Here is a 25,856-nt window from a genome sequence, read left to right on the forward strand (position 1 = left end):
TATAACTGGGAGAAGTGTTCACGGTGATGTTGATAGTTTCTTAAGTAGAAAATATTTTTCAGATTTTGTGTGAAAACTGAGAACTCAGGTTTCTTACGTTCTCTTCTAAATAAGTTTCGTGGAAAAAAGAAGAAAAAAAGGCACAGTCCTTGTAGAACTTGGGCTGGACAAAGTATTTCAGCTTAGGGTGAGGAATGTGTGAAACTGCCAAGAATGTGCAAATGTCTGTGGATGAGTTAACAGACAGTAACTTCATCTCAGAACCAGCTATACATTCTTTATGCCAGCCAAGGGAAGGGAGCTTCTCAGTGCTTGTGGCTTGGCCAGAGAGGACGTGGCAGTACTGGGGATATCTGATATGGGAATGGCTCCAGAGGTGGCAGCACCTGCTGCAAGAATTACCAACATGGAATAAGGGTGAGGGTTAACCACCACATGGAACTAATGGCCATCTAAGTCTGTTTAGCTCTGAGTCAAGCCTGACTCTTGATTTCAATCCAAGAATTAAGGCATTAGGATTGAGTGTGTTTTATGCTGGGAATGGATTATTTGTGCACCTGCAAAATGTTATTTCTTGTCTGTTTCCCAGGATATTGTTTATTTTTTTTTCTAAATTATCACAAGCAAAGCATAGATGCTCATCTAGAGAATGCAGTGTATTTTAAAATTTTCTTCCAAGAGCATCTTCTTTCTCTGTCGTGTAGACATTATCAGTCAGTCACAATTAATATTCTAAGGCAAATTTTCTTGCTGGGAATACTTCATCTAGATTTCTGAAGCCATTTTTGCCTGCCATGCAAAAGTGATTTCTTCCTCCATTGTCTTCTACACAAATGGTCTGAGTTTCTTTATACACAAGTATCCCTGTATTTTCTCTCTTTTTTCACTCTGAAGCTCTCACATTTTTCTGCACCATGAGAATGACACGTGTGAATTGGCATGCTGGAAACATTTTCCCTTTTAAAATCTGGTCATAATCCCTTTGTTTCCAAAGCAGCCCAGACACTAGCATTGGGAGAGGGGGGGGTGAAGTAGGGGAAGAGATGTAGGAAAAGCTGATAATAATTTTTTGGAAGGAATAAATTTTTGTAGCATGTCCATCCTTGCTGGGCTCCCCAATGGGGCTGGGAGGATGCAAGCCTGGACACTTTATTTCTTGGCCTAAGAGAGCAAGTGTAAGTTCTTTTAGTGTTTTCAGGGGCTGATGGGATTTGAAACCAGAACAATCTCTAAGTTATTGATGAAAAGGAGGAACTAGAAGACTGCTCTGATTCTTCCTATTCCTTTGCCCTTTAATTTCCCAGGAGATTCAGAGGCAATAGAAGAACACAACTGACCATTTGCATTTGTGCTGCACCAAAACCTATATTTTATCACAAATAAGAAGTAAAATTACTAAGACTATGTTAATAAATATAATTTTTTTAGTGTCCATAGAGGCCTAGCTGGGTGGGAGAAATAAGGGGGGAAAGTGGTGGAAAAGCAAACAGCTCTATGCTTCTTCAGCTCAGTGTTGGTAGAAGAGGGAAAACACCAGACAGTGCCTTTCTCTCCACAGTCCTAAGAGGGTTTCTGGATGTTTTCTTGCCTCTTCATAGTCTGGAATGGAGGGACATGAGAAGTGTAGCTGATCATTTCAAGCGTTGCTGCTTTCAGTTTCAAAGCTCTCGCAGCATGTTTATTTACTATTCAAAAGAGACTTCAAGCCTTGTTTGAAGTATTTGAGATGCTGACTAAAAGTAATGGCTCACTTAGCTGAGTGGGTTTTGTTGGTTGTCTATGAGCACAAAAATTCTTGGGCTGGCACCTTTGGTGCTCTGCAAATGGAGTTTTTAGTCCAATCAAATCTGGCAGTAGTCAGCAGTTTTCTGTGGAAGTTTGGAACTGGCAAATAAACCCTAATGGGTTATCATACAGCTTATGGAGCATAAAAACTTTGCTAACTTGAAGTGGTTTACTGCTCTATATTGCATCTGTATTGCCATGATTTGTGTGTTCTTTTATTTTTGGGGACAGCACAGGAGAAAGTAGACAATTAGATGGGGGCAAGAGAGCAAAAGCTGGATCAGTTTCTCTCTGGGGTAACACTTGAGGGTGGTGGTTCTGCAGTGGAGGTGGGGGGGGGCTTTTGCTTCTTTGTTTTTTAACTCTCCACTGAACCAGAAACTGGTGCTCAGTGAAGAGCTACACACAGACATGGATTTCCTGAAAATAAGAAAAACATACAATGGTAACCTGATGAGGCAATCCTGAGATTGCAACGTATTTTCCTTGTTTTCGCACTGCCCAGAGAAGCTCACCTGCTTCCCCAGTGACATGGAAGAGCATTCTAAGCAAATCTGGGGCAATTGATTTGCGTTCAGCTGGTTCCTGCAAGTTTCAGACCAAAGCTCAAGCAGGATGTAAAGTTCAGTATGCAGGTGACAGGCTCCCAGGGAGCATGTGACTGTCTGGAATGTATGCTGTCGACATTCTGGCTGATAAGATGCAGAAAATTCAGACACTCACCTTTTAATCAGGAAGAATGACTTAACAGAAATCAAGACGCCTTTGCATGAAATCCAGCACAAGTGGCAAGGCAGAGGTAAGGTGTGTTGTCATTTTAAATACTTTTAAAAGGAGAAATGGATATTTCCCTAAATGCAAATGATCCACTGGGGCACCAGGAAGTTTAGTAACACAGTTTTTCTGTAGTTTTAAAAATTAAAAACAGAAACATTAGCTCATAAACTGTGGTGGAGTGTTTTAAGAGAGGTATTTCCTTCTTCCCTGAATAAGACTGAAGTAGGAGTCTTAGAGCCAATGTTTTGAAATGGATGAAATGTGAACTTGTGGCACCATGGTGGTGGTGCTGTGGGATATGCAATGCTGAGAGATAAAGTTTGATGTATTTGCTAATCTCCATAATTAGATAAGTTTTTTGGGGGGAAAGAAATGCTTTGTACTGTTGGGCATTCATGTTTAATGTCAAGACAGCCCCCATTCAGTCTCCAGCTTGTCAGCCATGATGGATGCTGTCATGCACAGGAAAATGTACTCTCTTAAGTATTGATTTTTTTTTTTTTTAACGCACTGTTGATATTGTATTAAGATTTTTGCCAGATAGTATGAGCTATTCAAGAAATAACTACTCTCATCCAGTTTCAGACAGCATAAAATAAGTGTATTCTATGCTCAGGGTCAGATCTGTCTTGTAGCATTGCTTTTAGAAATAGACAGTTCTTTTCTCCTTACGTTTACTGGTGATTTTAGGTACCCCTTTGGAAGACTTGTAGCACTGACTTGCTAAAAATTGTCATATTTTTCTTGTCGTGTGACTTTAAGAACAGATAATAAATACATGAAGGGAACTGAAAGTCTCTGTTTATATCCTTCCCTCTTATTTTGGGTTGTGGGAGGTTCTCAGTAGAGCTCCATCAAGTCAAAAGGACCAAGAATGATAGAAATATTAAAAACCCACATTCCCTTGAAGAAAACTTTGTCAGATATCTGTGACTTCCCCAGTCTGGAATATGGGGAGGTGCATGGGTGAGGCAGGTCCCTGTAGGAAAGGCTTTATACAGCTTCAGACTTTGAGTCCTTTGTGTCTAACACTAGGACTACGGGCAGCTTGGACACTGGCACTTCCAAGCTGCTGGTTTACTGCTCCCTAAGCCCAGGGGTCAGTCTGGCTATAGGATCTGAAGGCAGTGAAGAGAAAAGCAAATGTTCTGGGGTGATCACAAAGATTGCGTGGGAGCAGCTGCCTTTGGGTCTTGAGAGGCATTGCCCAAGCACTTGTCCTTGTGTGTGTGTTAGAAGCAGCTGCCCGGTTTAAGGCCAAAGCCACTCTGAACTAGGTGGAGAAACAACACTGGGAACTGGAGTTTATTGGGAAAAGTCAGAAGTTATGGATAAGTGCTGTGTGGAGGCACTAGAGGACACCGCAATAACAGGCAACAATTTAGACTTCCCTTCTTCCCAGAGCATTGCGTTGCACGCGCGTTTATCTTGGTGTTGCAAGTTTGAAAAGCTGCCATGCTGTGAGATTTCAGCTTCAGCAGGAGCAGGCAAATACCTTGGAAGGGTATCATCATCTTCTGTTGGGCTGGAAAATCGCCTCTTTGGCAATAGAGCAGTTTATGGGATCATTATCTTATTCACAGAATATTCCTTGAATTCCTCCCCTTTTATAATGTCTTTTGAGAGGACAGGCAAGTAATTCAAAGAGCAGAACTTATTTTTAGGTTTAGTCTGAGCCTGAAATAAATTGAGAAGACTGAGTAGTGTTACGATAAACAGGGAGTAGAACAGAGACAGGAAATAGGGGGTCTTTGGTAATGAGTTCCAGCCACTCTTGAAACAGAAAGCCAGAGAAAGCATTACTTGAGAATAGTTTTTCAGTGACAGCTTAATAATTTTTAGCTTGTTATTCTGCATTAAAGGGGAACAGTTCCTGCAGATTTATGCTGTTCTGGAAAGATCCTTTTTTAAAGATCATTTAGCATGTTATCTTTTCAGTGTTTTTAGAGTTGCATTGTTCTTGCTGCTAACTGATCTGCTGTTTAAAAAAACCAGATGTTTGGGGGGGAGCCTGAAGTTTATACAGTTGCCTGTTATATATACATCTGTGAGGAGCCTTTGGGATAAGACTGGGGGACAGGGGCAGGGAATTCAGCTTAAAATATGACCAGGCATTGAAGATTTCAGAAGTTGAGGGTTGAAAGGAGAAGAAATAACAGCTACATCCTGTAAAACAAAGCAGAGCGCTTACTCCCAAAAGTTTCTTTTAAGCCTGGGAATGTGACTGCTGAGATGGACCCAAAGCATGGATGGTGAGATTGATATTTATAAGCACTTCACGTGGCTAAAGAGGGTAAGTGGTTTGCTAGGTTTTGTTTTCTCTTTCTAAATGCACATTTAGCAAAGTCTTAGAGAGGATTCTCCGCTATGCGGAAGGGAGCTCGTTCAGTGCCTCAGACTTTAAATGGTGTGAGTTTCTTCATGAGAAGTGAATTAAAAACATGCCTTGGTGTAGGAGGAGGCGGCTTAGGGAGGGGGGAGAAAATCAGCTGTCTTTGTCTTTAAAAATGAAACTCTAGGATCAAACTTTGAGCAAATGGCAATAGATTCTGGCAAGTGCTTGTGCCTTCCGGGGATTGCAATGCAACAAAACAAATCCTGCATGGTAACGTATAGCAAAGGAAAGGAGAGGCTCTTGTTTACCATGTTGTGCTTTAAAGGGAGAAGTTTTCTCCACCAGCTCTTCACTTAAGTGATTCTTCATCGGGGTAACTGTATGAGACCTTTCGGGATGCCTTTGTCTCGGGTAAAAATAGTGGTGGTTTTCTTCTGTGCCTGTTACTCTGCTAAAAAAAATGGGATTTTATTTTTAAAAGGCAGGGGTTTTAATTTTCTTAATTTTGTTGATGAACTGCCCAGACATAGATCAACTGCATGAAATCTTTGTCTTCTTTTTTTTTTTTTTAAAAAAGTAGGTTTGTGCAGTTCTCTCATCATCTTGAAAGAATCACTTTGTTTTTCTCAGCTTTTAGATTTTGTTCTGAGTATTTTTTCCCAGTGTTGGAAAAATCCTTGAATGGGATGTGACTAGATCCCTCAGAGTAGGCTGTTTCTTAAATCAAGATATGGATTTAATTGTATGTCATGAAAGAAGCACATTCTCTTCTTGTTATTTTAAAATCTGTTTTAACCTGTGTGTGCTTTTCCAGAAAATTCTTACCTGTATATATGTATAACACATGAATATATATGCAAATGCTCTCTTGGGTTTTTGCTAGCTGTATAAACATAAAATATCTGTCAATTCTAATGTGAAATGTGATTCGGAGCACTCATTTTGGGTAGTTTTTTGAATAAGTGTAAAAAATTAATCATGTGTCAGTGTTTAATTAGAGCTTGAGAGTCCTGAAGTTAATTTACCAAATATTCTGGAAAGTTTCACATTTCTGGCGTGTCTGTGGAGGGGACTAAATGGAAAGTGAGCAGATAGTGGAGACAACAGGAAGTAGCTGCTGGTAACATTATACTATTAGTTTAACCTGTGTTCTGTGCAGTTAAAGCTAATTACCTCTTTTTAAAAGTATGTTTAGAGCTCTCGTATTAATTTGCTATTTAAATGAGGTTATGGATGTGGTGTGTCTGCCACTCCTGCTTCCAGAAATTTCATTTCTGCAAAGACAGGTTTGCTAACAAAGAGGTAAATCAGATCTGCTGCCATCAGCTTGTGGGCTGTGTCTAGAAGGGATACAGTGTTCAAATGTAGCACGAGATTTTACAGGAATTAATAATGCTCCTGCTGTTGTTGCATGTAATTCCCTTTATGTCGGGTACATAAAGGAGAATATCAGTAGTGCTGCTTTTCCTTGCAGACTCTTTAAAGGGGTGAGCATGTGGGGGAAGGGAGGAGGGCTGAAAGTGATCTTGCATTGTTCTCAGGAGAACTAAGCAGTCTGCTCCCAGATTCCTTTGAAAAGTGATTTAGAAACCAAAAAAGTTGAGACAATCTAAGTTGCTTGTTCAGTTCTCCTGTCCAAGAATCCAAATGTCTCATGTCTGGCACTGACTGTTACAGCACGTAAAGATTTCAGTTCCTACAGTCATAAACTGTTTCTCTTTGGCTTGATAATAAAATTATGAGTTGCTTTCAGAGTAACACATGGCATTTTAACTGAGAATAACTGCATCAGACTTCTATAAAGCCTTGGTGAAGTATGCCAGAGCTGGCTCAAATTTCATCATTAGGAGAAATCACTTCAGAGACCCAGATGGGTTTTGATGTTGCAGGGGTTGGCTAGACTGTATTTGTGTGGTATCTGTGGCTTGGACTGGGTTAGGGCAGCAAACAAAAACAAAAATCATGAGATCCAGGCAGGCAAAACAACAGATACAGCTGCTATTTTTAGATGCTTAGAACAGAGGGTCTGGTTTTAAGCAGAAGTCTTGTAACATAATGTGTACAGTGGCACCTTGCAACAGCAGCGGGGGAAGAAGTACTACTATTTAGGTCAAACAGAAAGAATCTGACACCACACTTCAGTTCTTTCCATTGGACTTTATTGATGCCAACAAGACCTGTAGAAATGCTGGGCCAAGAATGGCCAGAGGGATGGACAAAGTGGGCAGCAAGACCTGAGAGCTTGTGGACAGACCAAGGAAGGAGGGTGGGGAAAATTCCCTGTGTATAAACACAGTGCTTTTAAATTCATAGCTTGGCTAGCAGCAGTCATGAAGCAGTGGTGGACAGTTTGCTGGAAGTGTGTGGGAACTGACAGTGGTCAACATGGAATCTTAGGCTCCAGGCAGTGCCTTGAAGCCTGTGGGAAAGCCAAGGACAAAACTCTCTCAGTCTGGCCTGTGAAATCCTGAGGAGGAACCCAAAACAATCCCTATAAACAATCCCTGTAGATCACCTCCTCCTGACCCCTGGTGTTTTTCCAACTTGTTCACTGGTGGAGATGTTTACAAAAAGGTGGTGCCCTAAAGGACCAATCCTATGCATCGTACTGAAACACTGTATAAAAGAATCTGTCTTTCAATAAACTTCGTTGTAAGCCCTCTGAAGAAACTGGAGTTCTGTGTGTCGTTCCATGAACCATCCTGAATCATAACAATAGGAGTGTTTTGCAGGTAATTAATACTGGGTTCTTTCACAGGGCCCAAGTGTGGATCTGTTAAAAGTTTCTCTTGCAAACTAAGAGACCTGAGATACCCTCATCACCTGAAAATGTCGTTGTTGTCGTTTTTAACAAACATTCCTTTGTTCTCCCAAGGGACTTGGGTTAGAGGGTCCACATACAGTTTTGTATCATCCTGTTGCTTTATTCTTATCTTTCTACCCACTCTTAATTGGATTATACCATTCCAAATAAAAACAGTGCAACCCACATTTTGGTATGTAGACATGTAGTTACAGCCAAAAATGATTAATAGAAATGTTAATATTCACTGCAAACTGTGTGGCACAGAGCTGGCTGCCCTGAAATTAGTATGCATTGGTTTTAGGCCTTTCCTTTTTTTCTGGACTAGATTCTTAACCCATATCAGCAAGAGGTGGAGTGATCAAACCCGTGATGTAGCCATTCTATTCAAGATGTTGAAGCTGAATCTTATGACTCCTTTAAAATTATTTCCTCTTAAGACATGTAACTGGAGAAAAAAAAATTAGTTTCCAGAAAAATTATCTGGATGTAATAAAATACTTGTTTAAAATTCATTTGGTTGCAGGACTACCTAAAGTTATATAGCTCTGTCTTTGCTTAATTTCAGAGTATGCAATGTCAGCTTTTTCTAAGTGACTGCCATTTTCATTTAACCAACCACTAACAATGGCAAATAAAAAATCCTGCTGTTGATTTACTAATTGCCTTCAGATGAAAGGCAAGAATTATAGACCCAGAAATCATGTTCCAGCCTTCTCCTCCTCCTCCTCTCAGGTAACTGAGACAGTGCACGTATCAGATGGGGGTGTGTATCTGAGGTAGCACTAACATGTCAAGAGATTAAATTTGGATTGCATCCATAGTCAGATGCAAATAAAAATGTTTACTGTGTAAGCTGCTCACTCATCACTTGTCATAATACAACTCCTTGTGACTCAGAACATTATTCTAGTGATCAAAAAGAGTACAGAGGTGGAAAGACCATACACTTCTAAATATTGTCAACTCAAATAGGCTGAAAGAGTCTTCAGTGTACATTTTCTTGTGTTGGAATGCAATGCTGAGTTCTGGGTGCTGCTGTAGCTGGTGGTAAAGCTGACTGGCTGGATTCTGCTAGCCCTACTCCTTGTTTTCAGCTTCTAAACAACAACAAAAGGCAATACATCAAGCATGTCCCTAATCTTCCCCATTAATACAAGTATTATTGTTGCCACGGGCATGTTCAATTATCAGTGGAGCTGAAGGTGATTCATGTGGCTAAGGAAGAGAGGGTTATGGCATAATCTGTCTCCTCAAAGAGGCGGGTGACTTGTTGAAAAAGCTCACAAATCACCGCTTTAACTGACTGCCAGGTTTCTTTTCCCAGCTCCTCCCTGTTCCACATCCCAGGGTGAGATCCATGGTGTTTGTGACAAATTTCTGAGTCACAGCTTGCTGACCAGCTTCAGAAGTTGGTGGGGTTTGGATTGAAATCAGCTGTGTTGGAGATTCTCAGTGCTGAAAAGGCACACGCGAGGAGAACTTCAACTGACCAACGTTTCTTGCCATATCCTTTGATACTTTTGCTGATTATCCCCATTTTAAATCAAAGCCATTGAATTGTTCTCCAAAGTCTGATTTTTTTTGTGTGTGTGTCACATAAAGTTAAGCCCTTTTCTTGGATGAGGACTCAGTAATGACTGGATCATGCAAGTGATATTTAGGTACTTAGAACATCCCAGCAACTTCCCAATATTATTTTCATAGTAAATCAGTGAAAACATATTCCAAAGAGAGACTTGGAAAATAAAAATGAAGAAGCTAGAGCAAGTGATGGAACACTTTTTGACCAAAAAAACCCCAAATATGGAAAGCTTGCTTTTTCTTTTCTTTCACTAGAACTAGGAGTAACAGCTGATTTGGAATTGTTCCAGGAAACTTTTTATGTTAATATCTTTTGCCATCTGATGGGCAGTAAACTATATCCAAAATCACTAAGGAGACTGTAATACAGGTGGCTCCAAGGAATTGCTTTGCAGCTCCTGGCTTCCCATGGCTTGGACAGGTGCACTCTTCAGAGGGTAAAACCTGGCTGGATGTCCTGAGATGGAGTGGTGGTGGATGGAGTTATATCCAGTGGTTAACACCACTGGGGCCTGTCACCAGTGCTGTTCCCCAGGGATCAGTGCTGGACCCGGTCCTGTTTGGTGTCTTTATTGATGATCTGGATGAGGGGATCAAGTGCACATGCAGCAAGTACAAAGATAACACCAAGCTGGGTGGGAGTGTTGGTCTGTTGGAGGGAGAAAGGCTCTGCAGAGGGATCTGGACAGGCTGGAGGGATGGGCTGAGGCCAGTGGCGTGAGATTCAACAAGGCCGAGTTCTGGATCCTCTCCTTGTGTCACAGCAACTCCATGGTGCAAACTGGGGACAGAATAGCTGGACAGTGGCCAGAGAAAAGGACCTGGAGATGCTGGTCGAGAGTGACTGAACATGAGCCAGGGTGTGCCCAGGGGGGCAGTGACACCCTAGCCTGTATCAGCAGAGTGTGGGCAGCAGGAGCAGGGCAGGGACTGTCCCCCTGCCCTGGGCACTGCTGAGGCCACGCCTCGAGTGCTGTGTCCACTTCTGGGCCCCAGTTCAGGAAGGACATGGAGGGGCTGGAGCGAGTCCAGAGAAGGGAAACAGAGCTGGGAGGGGCTGGAGAGTCCTTTGAGGGGTGGCTGAGGGAGCTGGGGGTGTTCAGCCTGGAGAAAAGGAGGCTCAGGGCAGACCTCATCACTGTCCAGAACTGCCTGACAGGAGGGGGAGCCAGGTGGGGATCAGCCTCCTCTCACAGGGAACAGTGACAGGATGAGAAATGGCCAAAGTTGTACCATGAGAGGTGTAGATTGGATATTATGAAAAATTTCATCACAGAAAAGGTTTTAAAACATGGGCATAGACTGCCCAGGGAAATGGTGGAGACACTCTCCCTGGAAGAGTTCCAAAAATGTGTAGATGTGGTACTTGAGGATGTGGTTTAATGGCAAAAATGGTGGTGGTGCTGGTTGGACTCGATCTTAAAACTCTTTTCAATCTTAAGAATTGTATAATTCCTGTAGGCAAAGTATTTATGGCATGCCGTTGATTTTTTTTCTGTCTGCAGTGGTACTGCCATCAGCATATTTTCAGCTACCTTGCCTTAGCATATCATTCCTTCTTATTTGTTATCGTGTGTTATCATAAACTTTTTTACGTGTTTTGGGCAATATCTCATTTTTTTCATTGTAAGAGGCATAGTTAACATATTTGACTTATAATTTGTCGAGCATAGGTAACAATTTTTGGTCTTTAATGCTGCACCTTCTGAAATAAGAACTTTGTAGGAAATCCTGCAGATTCAGTGTTTTAGACCTGTGTAACCACATGACCAGTGTTTATTTATTGTTTGTGAGTTCTTAGAGCAACTGGAATCATCTGTGGTCTCGTGTCTTTTGTGCTATGGGTCCTGTATTCAATTGCTGCTTGTACATGTGGCATCCTGCTGAGTTTCTTCTCAGTCCTGGCTCTCACAACTGCAGAATGCGCTCCAACCATGCACAGATGGCCTTGATTCATGTTACACTGTTTTATCTTGTCTTTATACATGCCACAAAGAATTACCGGGTCTCAAACAACTGCTGTGCGTCAATCAGACGCTTTCATTTAGCAGGTCATTTTTCTGTCTACTGTATTTCCATGTGCTTATCTGAGGCCTTTCTGGCTGACCTCACACCTGCAAATTTAGAGCCATTTCTGTGAGGTCTTGAACCTTAGTTGTGCTTACCGTGAACTAGTCAAAAACTTGTGGCAAAAGTATATTTTGAGTAGAGTTGACACATTCATCTTTTAATGATGAACTCTGGTAAGTGAGGAGTGGAGTGAGTACCTGCACATTCTGTTCTCAGTGTTCCTGTTGACCCCTTAAACAGGGACAAAAGACCAAAATTATTAAATTTGGAGGTGATTCTAGTTAAGGGCCTTGCAGCTGTGCTAAAATACATGATTAAAACATTACAGCCAGATGCAAGGTAAAGAGTATAAATAATAGAATGTGAGTCAGTGCAGACTTGCTCAAAGTTGTATGTTTAATCAGAAACAAAGTAAAAGCAGAATGAAGAGCAGGCTGGCAGCTAAATAAAAGGATTTTCAAAGAATCTGGAAGTTATGGGTCCTAGGCTGAAAATATATGAATTTTACTACATGTTTAATATGGAAAGAAATATGGCCTGAGAGACTGTGAAAAGGTTTTACCACTCAAGCCAGTTTCAGCTGGAGTCCTGTCTCTCCTCCTAGGCACTTACTTTCAAAAGAAGTTGGGAAATGGTGAAGAGAAGCCAAAAGAAAGCAACAAAACACATCTTGGAAAATTAACCTATGAGGAAAAGACAGAAAAACTCATATATTCTTTCACAGCATGCAGAGGGACCTGCTAGTTAGTGACATAGAGATAATCTTCAAAAAGTTGAAAATCTGTGAAGTGAACAGAAGGACCTTTTTTGTTAATTTATGGTGGTATGATAACCATGAAGTTGAAGAGCTGATTCTGATTAGGCATTAAGAAAAATGCTCTAATGGAGGGTAGATAAGAAGTAGGTGGAGAAGCTGTGAATTCCATCTCTGGAGGTTTTTAGAAGAGGACAAAACAAGAATATTGCAAATAATCATTTGCCCTAGGATGCAATAGGGAACCAGATGATCTCTCCAGACATCTTTCAGCCCTCTTTGTTGGTCCCATTGTGATTCTCTCAATTTCTTTCAAAATAATCAGAGGCAAGGGTGCTCAGTTTCTCTCAGCTTATAAAGGTGCTACACTTGTACTAGTGCCACCTTGACATCTAGTTCAGCAATGTATCGCTTGGAAAGTGTCTTTTGGTTGGATAAAAAGTTGATTTCTTGATTTGAGTGGATTTGCACATGTCTGTTTTCAGCACCTGTTTTATATTTTGGCCCATAGGCCTCAATGTAGATCAAGAAGTCAAAAATATATGACTTTTTTTTTTTTTTTTTTTAAATAAGAGATCTGTTCACAAATGTTCATTTGAAAAAGAAAAGGCAGTGAGGGAGAAGGATTATAGTTCTCTTGGTGCCATTGTGCAAGTAACTATAGATGAGTAGTCAGCTGCAGTTGAAGGGAGCTCTTTGGATTCCTGTGTTGGCTGCAAAGCCAGGCTGAATGTTGTGTTCCCTGGCAGAAATGCAGCGCCTGCAGTGGAGCTGAGACATCAGCCTTCTGGGGACTCAGGTTACTTTTGATGCTCTGAGCAAACAGCTCCATTCCCACAATGTTTCAGTGTGCAGGATGAACCTAGGAGACTCTTCTAAACTTAAATAAATCTTAAATAAATAGGTTTTTTCTTTTAATTGTAGTGTTTCTATATGAAGTATTAAAATTCATAGGAAGTGGGGCAGAGTAGTTAAGGACAGGCCATGTTTTAGAAGGTTTTGCTCCCTAGAGCCATTTAGAAATCCATAAGTGATTGAAGCCTAGAATGACTCCTGATAAGAATTTGATCATTTAAATAAATTTTTAATTGCTAACTAAAAAACCTTCTAGTTTTCTTTCAGTAATTTCTAGGAATAATACACCTATAACAATTTTTTTACCACTTGAAAGTAAATACAAGATTCACTAACTTTGGCAAAAGACTGGAGTCTGGATATTTCGAATTAAATGGGTTTTGTTTTGGTAAGATAGTATATTCCACTGAAATTATAATTTTCTGTAAAATATCTGTTCACTTACCACTCTTGAATGCTGGAAATGAGAGAGTATTCAAAACAGCTAAAAAAGGGTACATTCTTAGTGTACATTAATTTTTAATGTACATCAAGTACAGACTTATTGTATCTGAAATAAACAGTTTTGGTCTATGCATACTTTTGTTTGTTTTGTTTTTGTCTTGTAAAAACTGCTTAATATACAAAACTTTTATTAACTATTTCTTGAAACTTTAACTGTAAAAATTCTCACTGCACTTGTTTTCCCTCCCAGTCACAGGTGAACCATCATCCATCCAATAATGAAACTTATCAAGAAAGGTTGGCACGATTAGAAGGTGATAAAGAGTCACTCATCCTGCAGGTATGTCCAAACGAGACAAGAATGTTGTCTGTGTAGTTGATTTTCAGTACAAAAAGCTGAAGTGGCAGAGTATTTTCTGTTAAACAAATGTTAGCAGGTCACCAAATGTAACAGATATTTAACCAGGAATTAATTTGTAATCTCTCTAATCTCTCTAAATCATTTCGTGGTGGAGTAACCTGATAGAGGAGAGGGGTGTAACAGCAGTAAAAGTTTTTCCTGTTTATATGCTGTTCCAAAATTGTTTACATCATGAAAAGCTCAAGGGGAAGGGAAAGGGGGATAGAGAAAATTTGACAGTAAAATGCATGCCTAAACTCTTCCAGGTTTCCTGTTTCTCAGTTTACCAAGCCTTTTTCAAACAAATCCCATGTCCCATGTAAGTTCTCATCCTGGAGAAAACATGTTGCACAACTTAAAAAAAAAAACTTTTTTCTATATATTTTTGCTAGTACTAAACTGCACATTCTATGCTTTTTAAAAACTGAAGCCAGAGATTATTTAAATAGTTTTTGCATATCCTTTCCCGTCATGCTTTCACATGCATAATATAGGCACATATATTTATATGAAACAAAACTGAAGTGTGTTGGGTAGGTGTTCTCCCTGCTTTCAGTCACAAGTTTCTGTAAACATGTCTTATCCTGTATCTTCTGCTCCCACTTGTGTTCATTTACTGAGAAGAAGCCTCACTGCTGTTTTTAAATAAACAATAAATGTTTTGAGAAACAAGCTATGACTTGGTTTGATTTTTTTTTTCATTACTGTTAAATGAAATTGCTATTACCAAATTTAGGAAAAAAACCCACCTGACTGAAAAAAAAAATCTTCTGATTGGAATTTAGATGTGTGTTACAAATTCCCTTTACAACTGATATTTATTAGAACATCTTTAATCAAGTGGTTGTTTATGCTAAAAACTTGATTCCATTAGTAATGGAAAAGAGCTTTTCACACTGTACATTCATGCCTTGCATGCATGAGCAACTCCTGAGTGGAGAGACAATTGGGTGGCCAAATCCAGCTGTTCCCTCCAGAGCTGAGGGTGGAACTGGCACATCTGTGGCTTTGGCTGTGAGGGTCTCCTTTGTTCCTCACATTTATCTATGAAGTCCTGTCATTTTCCTCTCTTTATCTTGCAGATTGTCAGTAACTATTTCTTCATCCACACAAACAGGTACCCAGGAATGCAGCCAGCTCAATGCACAAAACACTGGGGTTTGTGACATGTTTTGGGACCTGCCTAGAGTTTTTCTTAAAAGGAATAGAGTAAAACCAGAACTATAAAATGTCTCTCTTGCATTTTACTCCCATCACTTCCACCCCTCATCAAACCCAAAGACTTAGTCAATATTTATGCATTTTCCTTTCCCACTGCACAGCATCACTGTGGAACTGCAAAAACCCCAGGCAAATAAGGTAGACTAAAACCTCAGTCTAGAAGATGAGCATCAACAACAACAAAGTTGCCAAGGTGGAGCTGGGGTTAGGACCTGGTTTATACCAGTTCTTCTGTCCGGGCAGTCAAGTCTGAGGAGCACAGGCAAGCCCCAAGCTGAAGTTCTATGGCCTGAGGGCCTCTGCTGGTGCAGACCTGGCTGCTGGGCGTGACCTTTGGCAGGAAGGATGAGAAAGGAATGGGAACTGACCACCTCTATCCTGTGGCTCATGCTGAATTGCACCAGTGACTGGCCCATAGCTGCAATCTGGAGGGAATATGAGGCTGGGAGCACTGCAGGCTTGCCTCAGACTTTTGAACCTTTTTAATGCTTGATTTTTAGCTAAGTGCCCAATACCTCTCACTTTTGCAGACAGTATATTACCTACAGGCTGAGCCTTGCAGGTGGTGCACTCCTAAGGCAAGATGGAATTGCCAGTGTAACATAATCTGGGATTTTGTTCTGGGTGCTGCCTACAGATTCCTTGAAGAGTCTGGCAGATGTGATCCTGGACAGAGGGGAAAATATGAGCTCCAAGTGGTTGATGTGCCTCTCAGCCCAGCTGCTGGAACACCCAACACATGCTTCTAAAGCTGCTAAGCTTTCACTAAATTCCTTTGCAGGTCCCATTTAACATCCAGAGTTTTCCTTCCAAGCTGCAATGGTTTAAATGGTATTTAAATCTAACCTGATCCTCTAAATAAAACTGATTTTCTTTCTCTGGAACTTGCATCACACTGAAGGAGAGAATTCAGTTTGTTTCTTCATGCCTCCCGACTTCATGTGGGGTTTTTTGTGCATCATCCCTCATTTAATGAGAACAAAACAAAGTAGACAAGCAACAACTTTCCTTGCAGGGAATTCTCCTGCCCCAGCTTGGATCTGTCCCCCTGCCATCTGCCTCCACCCACTCCTTCCTATCACCTCTCATCCTGAGTCCAGCTGTATTCTAATCTACAGCCAACTGCTTGAATGGAAAAAAAATTAAATAGTACCCTTTTCCCTTTTCCCTTCTCCTTTTTTTCTGTGACTCTTTCTCAGGCATGCTTGGTCTATGTCTGCAGGTAAAAGAAATACAGATCTCTCCCTCTGCAGCTTCCCTGAAGTGAACTCAATTGTTCATTGGGTTTTGGAAATGCTGCATTGTGGATATATCTTAAAAGTTTCACTTCCACATGCTGTACATTTTTATTTTGTTTTATTAATAAAGGTGTTGCAGGGTTGGATGTGAGAGCATATATAAGTTTTTGTTAATGCATTTACTTCAAAGTGGAGTTTAATTACCTTAGGCTCCTTTGTTTTAAATAATATTTTTCTAGAATAAGCAAGGCTTTATATAAATAAATAGTCAAAATTAATATACAGTGTATATTCTTCTTCACGTAAGAATTATCAGGGTTTTTCCATATCTTTTTAATGTTATGGTGGGTGCAGCTTTTTCTGCTTGGCAAGGTTTGGGTTCAGCTGCTGGGCTTTTTTTATTGCACACTCATTTCTCTGTGCCACCATTCCCACAGTTCTTTACCAGGACTGCTTATTGTTTCTTTTCCTGGGATTTATTGTCTGTATCTCCCTGCTTTTGCTTTCGTGTTTTGGCTTGCCAAAGCCTGGGAATTCTTGTTGGAATAGAACTTTGCCACAGCCAAAACTTGCCTTTTAACACATTGCATTCTTTATAGGTTCAGAACTCTTTATTGATAAGCAAGTTTTGAATAATGTTTTCTTCCTATAAGAAGTAAAGTAATTGGTTGGGTGTGGAATGAGCAGTTTTCCTACTTATCTGTTTTAGGGAGTGAAATGCCAACAGAACCCGAAACGGCGATGCATGCTCCAAAACCACATAAAATATTTCCAGTATCCTCTGTTCTTGCTTGCTCCTTTCCAATTTTCCAGACTTTTGCATGAAGGGACCCAGGCTACCTTTAGGTAGCATTCCATCTCTTCTTGAAATGCCCTTTCTTTTTTTATATCAAAACAAAACAGTTGCAGGGGAGGGGAGATGAGAGGGCGGGGTTGGAGCAAAATAGAGGGAAGACTGCAAAACTGTCTGTGTTGGTAGAGCAGGTTGCTACAGTGCACAAGAATATTAAAGCATCGAGGGCTTTAAAAGGGAACTTCTTGTCAAAACGTGTGTTTGGATGTTATATGCATAAGGTAATTGAAACTTATTTACAGTCAGTTCAGTAGCACTGTGCTTCTCTCAAATTACAGGTGAGCGTTCTCACAGACCAGGTGGAAGCTCAAGGAGAGAAAATCCGGGACTTAGAAATCTGTCTTGAGGGGCATCAGTTGAAGCTGAATGCTACAGAAGAAATGCTCCAACAGGTAAAAATCTGGATTACAGAGCTTCCTGCACAACCTTCTCCAGTGGTGGGGTGAGCACACATGGTCAGCTTGTCTGCATGTGTGACTGCCTTTGGCAGCAGAATAAAACAGGGAGGAAAAAAACCGCTCCTTTTATTGTTCTCCTCCTGCTTTGCACTTTTTTCTCCCCCCCCAATAAATGTTTCTTTGTTTTCCTGTTGCAGAAAAGTTTTACTGGCTGGTTGCATAATGCTGTACGTGGCAGCATGTAAAATGAAACTATTGTGTCTTATTTGAGCTGTGCTTATTTGGACATGGCTGAGTAACTGGTTAGACAGGTTAAATGTATCTAATACATGTAGGAGTTATAGAATTAAGAAGTTTTATTTAAATGCCTTCTGTTTTCCTGTGGCTTTGAAGTTGAACAAGAAGCAATTTGAAATGAATTACTGAAATGAAATACTGAATTATGAAGTTCTGTTCTAGAAGCATTTTTGCTTAACTTTGGAGCTTTCCCCTTAATTTGATATGAGAAAAATTAGTATATAAAGACATTTTTTTCTTTATTTCAATCAACAGTTTCAGGCTATGTGGTTCAATTTTTTGTTCTTTCATGTTCTATGTTGAGGGAGCAGAACAAATGATAAATTAAAAATCTTACAGAACTTGCAGGTCTGTTGATGCCAAAATTCTTTGCCTGTGCAATTTTCTGTTATTACAGATACAGATCATCCACTGCTAATGCAGTACATAAATACCAAAATAAATTTGAAACTCTAAATAAGCCTCAAAAATCTATGCCAGAATTTTTTTAAGATAGATACCGTTCTTGATGAACTTAGCTCTTCTCCCCACACAAATATGTTGTGTTATGTATTTGCTATTTTAGTCCATGTGAGATACACAAGCCTTTTTATGAACTGATCCAAGCTTTGAATTATGATAAGATCCTTGTGCATATGTATGTAAACAGCAGCAGTTTCTATAAGATAAAACTGTATCCTAAACATTTGAAATTATAATTCTCAGAGGCTCTTGAAAAAAAACCCCTTCTATCTCACACAGTCCAAAACACTTCTAGCTGGGAAAGGTTGTATTCTGAGGGGATGTTTAAAAATGCAGACAGTGAGTGCATGTAGTTTTCCAGTGAGATCTGAAGGGAAACTCAAAGGACAGGGATTACTGAAGTTGTAAAAATCTGATTTCAGACTCCAGGAAGGCATTCACAGCAGAGTGCAGAAGCTTCCTATTCCAATCTAAAGCTAGGTAGTGTTCTGTGACTTCTGTTAAAACGGTTTATTCTTTCTCTGACTTAAAATTTTTGCACAGATAGTCTTCTGAGGAAACTGTGAACTTAAAGCCTTATTTACCAGAACACTGAGGCATCTGAAAATAGAATATAATGTTGCATGAGCATTGCCATTTCAGTGAAAATGTTTGTATCTGCTCATCTGGCACGTGCATGAATTACTTACAAAGCTGATCCTAAAGTGATAAGCTACAAAAGCCTGTACCAAAGCTAAAGAAATCAGAGAATTTCCACATATGTCTAAATCTAAAATAAGCCTAAAATACAAATTTTGGGGTACCTTTGAGCAGCTGTAGTTGTTTCTGCCAGTAGACAGTGGGATATGGGAAACCTAGTTCGATCTCTCAGCGGAGAAGTTGTACATTTATTATCCCAGCAGAAGATCCTATTTAGTATCATTTCTTTTGAAGGTTCTCTTCTCAGTTCATCTTGGTGAAAAGATTATCCTCTAGGGGGGATGAGTTGAGATTTGGGCAGAAGAGATTGACCTGATCATGTGGTGACTATGACATACATGTAACATATGTGGCCAGTGGACTTTAAAAGTGAGTGTGTGGCTTCAGGGGTTTCAAACAGATGGATCAGCCAGGTTTTGGGGAGGTTTGCATTCAGATCTTCTCATCCAGCAGCTGCTGCTGGTGTCCTGCTTTTCAGAATTTACCCTCTTAGGACGGGATGTAGTGTAAATTCAGGTTTACTTCATTGTTCTGCTTCCTTATTTACTATATATTGAACTCCACTGGTTTTTGCCTTTGTGAACTTAAGTCAGCTGCTTCCTCTAAGTGGAAAATGAAACTATAAAGTCCTGTCTTTTTAATTTCAAGAACTATAAGAAGAGTGACTCATAATTAATTCTGTGCAAAAAATGCTTAAAAAAATAAAATCATGAACTTTAGGATAACCTAATGACAGTATTTGGAAGTTCCACAGCAGAAAGGGTATTTAATGCTACCCTGAAAAGAACTTTTTGCTGAATCTGTGCTAGCAGAGACTTGTCAGGGTGGGGTTACTGGCAAAAAAATCCTTCTGGCTTATGATTTATGCACAGTTGTTTTGAACCCTGCTACAAAGTGATCATGGAACCACTTCTGAAACATTAACTGAAATAAAAGTTATACAAATGACATAAAGTGGCTGTTCAGCATTTTGGGTGGGCATCTTGAATGTGGAGTACCAGCAACAGAGGCGAAGGCCTCATTCTCCTTTCATCCTTCTTCTTCTTGACTGTACTGCTTCTGTAACTGATTTGAGACTGTCACACAGCAAACCTTCTCCTCAATAGCTGGGAGAAAACCTAACCTGGGCTTTAGAAGGAAGGGGCTGTTTTTGTGATTGCCTAGTCAAACAACTCACAGGAAAGGTCAAGGTGTGGCAGAAGGGCACTGGAGAGATGTGCTTTGACCTCACTGTTTATGGGAGCACAGCCAAGGAAAATACAGCTCAGCAGTGTTTGAGCAATGAGAGGATCCTGTGTGAGAGAAGCAGAGATGCCCTGGTGTGCACAGCTAATGTGATGCTTACAGCACCAAACCCAGTGTTTTACTTCTGTAAGGACACTTTTTCCACTGCAGATTGTCGTGAAGAAAAGTGTTTTTCCACCTTGAAGGTGCCTGCAATTTTCTTCCTTAAAAAAAAAAAAAAAAAACAAACAAAAAAAAAACACCACACTGAAGCAGGCCTTTTCAAAGCTCATGAAAATCAATGGCAAAACTTTAATTCAGTCCTGGAGCATAATTCATGTTTGGGCTGAGAAAAAACAAGGCCATCCTTCACAGTAAATGGTAACAGAAAATTTTCTGGAACGTCATGGGGAGCAGGACACAAGTTTAATCTCATGGATTTACCTTGCAGTGCGGTGTCTGACCTGCTATTGAATGTGTAAGAAGTATGGAAAGGCTGGCCCGTGTGAATAGCTACCTGCCTTTCCCTTTAACACATTGTAATGGAGATGGCTGGAAGTAAAATTAAAAAAAAAAAAAAAAAAACACCTTCTAGAATTACCCTAGGAAAACAATTTATGCTGTAACAGCCCATTTCCAGTATACCAATGTCTTTAAATTGTGAAGTTACAGCCTATTTTAGAGAGCAGTGATGTGTGTGTGTGTGTCTTGTTCTAAGTTATTTTGTGGCATTACTAAGTACTTTCTACCAGTCAATTTTAAGAACGAAAAAAAAATTTTTTTGAGAGGATAGAGGGTCTTGGGGGAATCTCCTATCAATGTTCTGTAGAACTAGAAAGCAGAAGTAAGTTTTGCTCTATAAAGTTGCCTGAACTGTCCTGTAACAGAGTACCAGCCATGCCTGATGTAAACACATCAGTGCTGTGGAATCTGTGCTGTCAGGCTTGGCAGCTGTGTCATGTCCATCTGAAAAGTGAACCTTCTGCACATACAGATTTCACCTCCATGGTTCCTTTATGTGCATTTCTTGGTAATTATCATGAGTAATTTTCGTTTGTTATCCCTTTGCTATTCCAGAGCTGCATTTTATTTGTTTAACAGATAGTAATTTCCATTGAAGATCTCTGGCATAAGGGGCAGGCAGTTTGCTTTGTCAAGTACAATTCTGGTCTGGTGGCAGGGCCATTCCTATACCTGGCCTGAACCAAATCCTAGGTGTGGTCTGACTGTGTCTTTATGCCTTCCAAATAATTTCTGACAAAATCTAGGGGACTCTTGTTGGATAGTTTTTTGTGTGTGAACATGATTGTGTCTTCAATCAAGTGAATTCTCTTGAAAAGTATGAAGGACTTGGGATTTGAATTCTTTGTGTCTTAATAAACTACACACAAAACCTGAAATGTTCAGGTGTAAACAGGAGTGGATCTCTGCTCTCATGCCAGTTTATGGCCCGCTTCTCTCCTGCTGCAAGGTCTAGAGGAAGGTGTGCCAGACAGTGGAGAACCTTTTACAAAACTGGATTAAAAATACAGAGAGGAGCTGTATCAGAGTAGGAACTTGAATCCAGCTCTGTTCAGTGTGTACCTGCTCTGGTTTTGCAGTTGTCTCCTGCTCAGGAGAGCCAGAATCCTGTCTTGGTTGCAGGGTATAAATCTGGTGTGTATCTTTTGCTCCTCAGGACTTTGCTGGCTGGCAAAGACCATTCCTTCAACTTTCAGTTGCCTGAGTTATCTGATCTTAGATGAATTTCAGCACTTGTTTATAGCATGCAGGAGCTTCTTGCCAGCAGCTGGCTTAGTGTGTCAGATTCTGAAGTGTACTCTGGGCTGCTCTGGTTGAGCTCTAAGGTTTTCAGACTGTGCTCTGAAGCTGTGCAGCTTTATCTCTCCAGGTGAGCATTCCATTGCTCTGCTCTTTTGCAGTTACCATGGGTAGGAATCTGCTCCTCAGGCGGATCCAAGGGCTGGTCAAGTTGGCAGGGCCGTGGGAAGCTCTGTCCTGTCCCTGCCTTAACCATGTAATGGGCAAATGATGAATTGGAGGGCTGTAATTCCCTGCCTGCTACTGCCTTGCACCATTTCATGGTGATTGCACACGTACATTGCTCTCAGCTGTGTTTCCAGCTAAGCAAATATCTTATTTCTGCCACAGCTGACACACAGCACTTGAGAAGTGCAGTTCTCATTAGGGGTGTGCTTCTGGCTGGATTTTGCTTCCCAGGTAGGTGGCTTGGTCTGTCTGTCTCTCTCAAGGCTTTTAATAAGGGTGAAAAGCAAGGAATTTTTCAAATGTTGTATTTTGTGGAGTGCACAAGTGCAAAATGGGATCTTCGGGGTTGTTTTTTCTCCCCTCCTCTCACTTGACTAAAATCTTACTTCTGGTTTCTCAATCAGTGTATTTCATGATTGTTTCTTCTGTTTTGTGGAGAGCTAAATATCCTGGAATTTTCTGTGCTTGCAGCTGAGAGCCTAAAAAACTGTAGCGTCCTCTTTTCAAGCTATTTTTCTCAGGTTACATTTTATAAACAGTTTTATAAGAATTATATATTTCCAAGAAAATGAAATGTATGAGATATACAGCATGTGCTACAGCTTCATAGAGAATAATGGAAAAGTTGATTAAGTACTTTAGAAATATACAGTGTGAGTTTTAAAAAGTGTGTTGTGTTTGGAAATAGTTTGCTATTCTTTGATCTGTCTGGTGCATGTATATCATCGCTTCTGCATGCCTCCTCAATTTTGGAAGTTAAAAGTTGAGCTTAGAAAAAGAACTTTAAGAAGGTAAATTATACGTGCATAGTGTAATGTATAGTACATGTTAAAACTAAAAATAATTATCTTGTTTCTAAAGAAGACTCCCTAGGATATGTTCTTTATCTGTTCTATTTTTCAGCTAAGATCCTTCTAAAGCTGCTGCAGCCTAAATTACCATTCTGCCTGTCTTATATTATTTATTTTTTTTTTTTTTGCTTTCAAACCAATAACATAAATCTGTATTTTCTTTTCTTACAATTGCATATTTATTCTGGCTGAATTCAAGTTGCATCATACCGCTGAAACACACTATAATTTCTCTGTAACAAAAATGGTTCACGTTCTTAATGAGCTGTTCACTGTGAGCATCTGCTTGAAGATGAAAATAATTGCTTCCAGATGTTCCCGTTTCAAGAGGAGACATTTACTTTAAACTGCACTTGCTTTCAAAGCAAAAGTTAGGTCCTCTGGATGCAAGAGGAATTGTCAGCTGTTTTAAATCAGTGGAGCTCCATTGAAAACAAACTAGGGGTAGTTAGTTGTTTTGCCTGTTTTAAGTCACGAGGTTTATGCCAGTTTGCTCCAGCTGAGAATCTGATTCCCCAGCTTCAGAGCAAATTGTAAAACTTTGTTTGAGCTGATTAAGAACAAAACAAACCCAAACAGCTGCCTTCATGCTCGCTTGGACCAGGTAGTGCCTGCATGTTCACACAGAGCTCCTGAACTTGGGATGAGAGGAGTGAGTGTGGATTGCTCTCCACTGCACAACAATTAAAGGGTAATTTAGGGGTCTGTAGGAAAAATAAAGAGTAATGCCAGATGGTGCAGTCAAAGGATAGATCTTTTGTTTAAAATCCCTAGAGGGATGCTGTGGCTCCTTGCCTTATTAAGAAATCTTCCTCCCATATCATGGAGCACCATGTCAGTGTCCAAAAAAAATTTTAAATATTGTTTTAGCTCAAGAGTGGATAGAGCCTGTCCATGGGGCCAGAGTTGCCTCATTCTGTTCTTCTTTCTGATGTTCAGTGGCCTTATTTCATATCGAAGTTCTCATTTTTAACTCTGTCTTAACCTGCAGCAACCTGCTATGTTAACAGCTGTGTAGAGCCTGTTGCAGTCTGGACTGTGATGTGCCTCTGAATCTCCTGCAAATTAGTGTTTTTCTGGAAGACATTGCAGTTATTTGTAATTATAATTGTAATTTGTAATCACCTGTGTAGAAAGCAGCTCCTCCAGGGATTTCATTGAGTGACTGCCTCTTAGAGTTTCTCAATAAAAAAAGTTAGTGCAATATCTTTTCCTGATTAGTGTTTGATTTATTTCATTTGGTGATGAAAAAAGAGAAAAAGCTGAAACCATGAGGCACAAAATTCATGTTTATTTTCCCATCCATCCACAAATATCATTGCCAATGTCAGCAAGAATGGGCATGGCATTGGGAACAGTGGGTGGCTTAGATAATTGGTGTTGCAATACAGATGCAAGTTTAGTACTATTTTTAATTTGTGCAATATTCCCCACCAGTCTAAAATAACTTACATGTAGAGCAGATTTTGAAATCAACTTTAACTCTGTAATCTTTGCAATAACCTTTGTGGCTTCTCCAAGCCTTGGTCTACAATGTACTGTGCAGTACATTGTACGTGGTGATTTCTGATCCTTCAATAACATCAGTGTAGATCCAGATTAACTATGGCAACTTCACTTAAATCACTGCCATGTAATTCAAAGCACGGTCTACTGTGATTCCTCAGTGTGATTCATCTGATCAACACACTGATGGGATTTGTGAATTATCATAAAATCTTTTAACTGTTTGGCAGCCTACAGTCTTTTGTTTAAAATTGATTCGGCACTTGGAAAACGAAGTATGAATTTTTCACCAAGGCTTAAACTCCTGATGGGACTTTATTCTTTTTGAAAACAGAGGTGACAGAGGCGTTTGATGTATGTAATACGCTCTGTTAAATTTTGGATGGTTTCTTGCCTTGGCTTTCCTGAAAAATGAAAGATTCAATGTGGATGTGACTGTTGACCGTTCTCCAAACACACTCTTAAGGCTTCATCCAGAGCATGTCTGCTCTGCAATCTGGAAGACAAACTGGGGGCACACAAGCAGAAGCCATGACCAGTTGTTTCTCCTTTAGAGTGTTTCTTAGTTTAGACATTGCCTTTTAGACTCCAGTTAGGACATTTCATTTGCTGCAGTTCCCTTCATCAAAAGCCGTCACAGAATGAATCAATTCTGTGTCCCCATCAAGAAATTAATTGACTGAGGTCCTACATGGTGTAAGTTACTATTTATTAGTGTGACTGCAGGGGTGTTGCTGGCCTCTGCTACTCAGTTTGGGTGAAGGTGCTCATTCTGCAATACATCCTTTATTGGATAGCACGTGACAATCCTAAGACATAACCCTGGCTGATGAGTGTTTTAGGAAGACGCCAACTCTTTTGTAATGTGCCATTATGTAGGTCTTTGTCTGTCCAGCCTCAGTATTGTTTTTGATTTCATGTCTAGCCCAGGGATTAACTTTGCCACACATTTGCTTGAAATAAGGAGTGGGACACAGCGGTTTGGTGATTAACACAGAACATTCAGATGAAAATAACTGCAGCACTTGAGAAACATGCTGAGGTTCAAACCGAGGGTTTAATATGGGCCTGCCAATAAAATGCATGGCAGTCTGTCAGTGCTCACACAAATAACTGGGGAAGATATTCTGTTTTGCTTTCAGGAGCTGCTAAGTCGCACATCGCTCGAGACTCAGAAATTAGATCTGATGGCTGAAGTTTCAGACCTGAAGATTAAGCTGGTTGGTATGGAAAAGGAGCAGAGTGAATATGAAGAGAAACAGAACAAAGCTGAGGTGAGCTTTTTCATTAGCTTGTGTTCTTTTTTTTTTC

At 40.2% G+C, this 25,856-nt stretch overlaps 1 protein-coding gene across 1 annotated transcript in view; it reads left to right on the forward strand.

Moving 5' to 3' along the window:
• The window catches only part of PPFIBP2 (PPFIA binding protein 2), a 90,475-nt gene that overhangs the window by 36,242 nt on the left and 28,377 nt on the right, over window positions 1-25,856 (forward strand). Inside the window, exons 5-7 of the mRNA XM_066320556.1 lie at window positions 13,658-13,747; window positions 17,398-17,511; window positions 25,688-25,819. Coding sequence (XP_066176653.1) covers window positions 13,658-13,747; window positions 17,398-17,511; window positions 25,688-25,819 — 336 coding nt within the window. The remainder of the gene's footprint in view (window positions 1-13,657; window positions 13,748-17,397; window positions 17,512-25,687; window positions 25,820-25,856) is intronic.

The sequence above is a fragment of the Sylvia atricapilla genome, chromosome 6, assembly GCF_009819655.1.
Source record: "Sylvia atricapilla isolate bSylAtr1 chromosome 6, bSylAtr1.pri, whole genome shotgun sequence".
NCBI lineage: Eukaryota > Metazoa > Chordata > Aves > Passeriformes > Sylviidae > Sylvia > Sylvia atricapilla.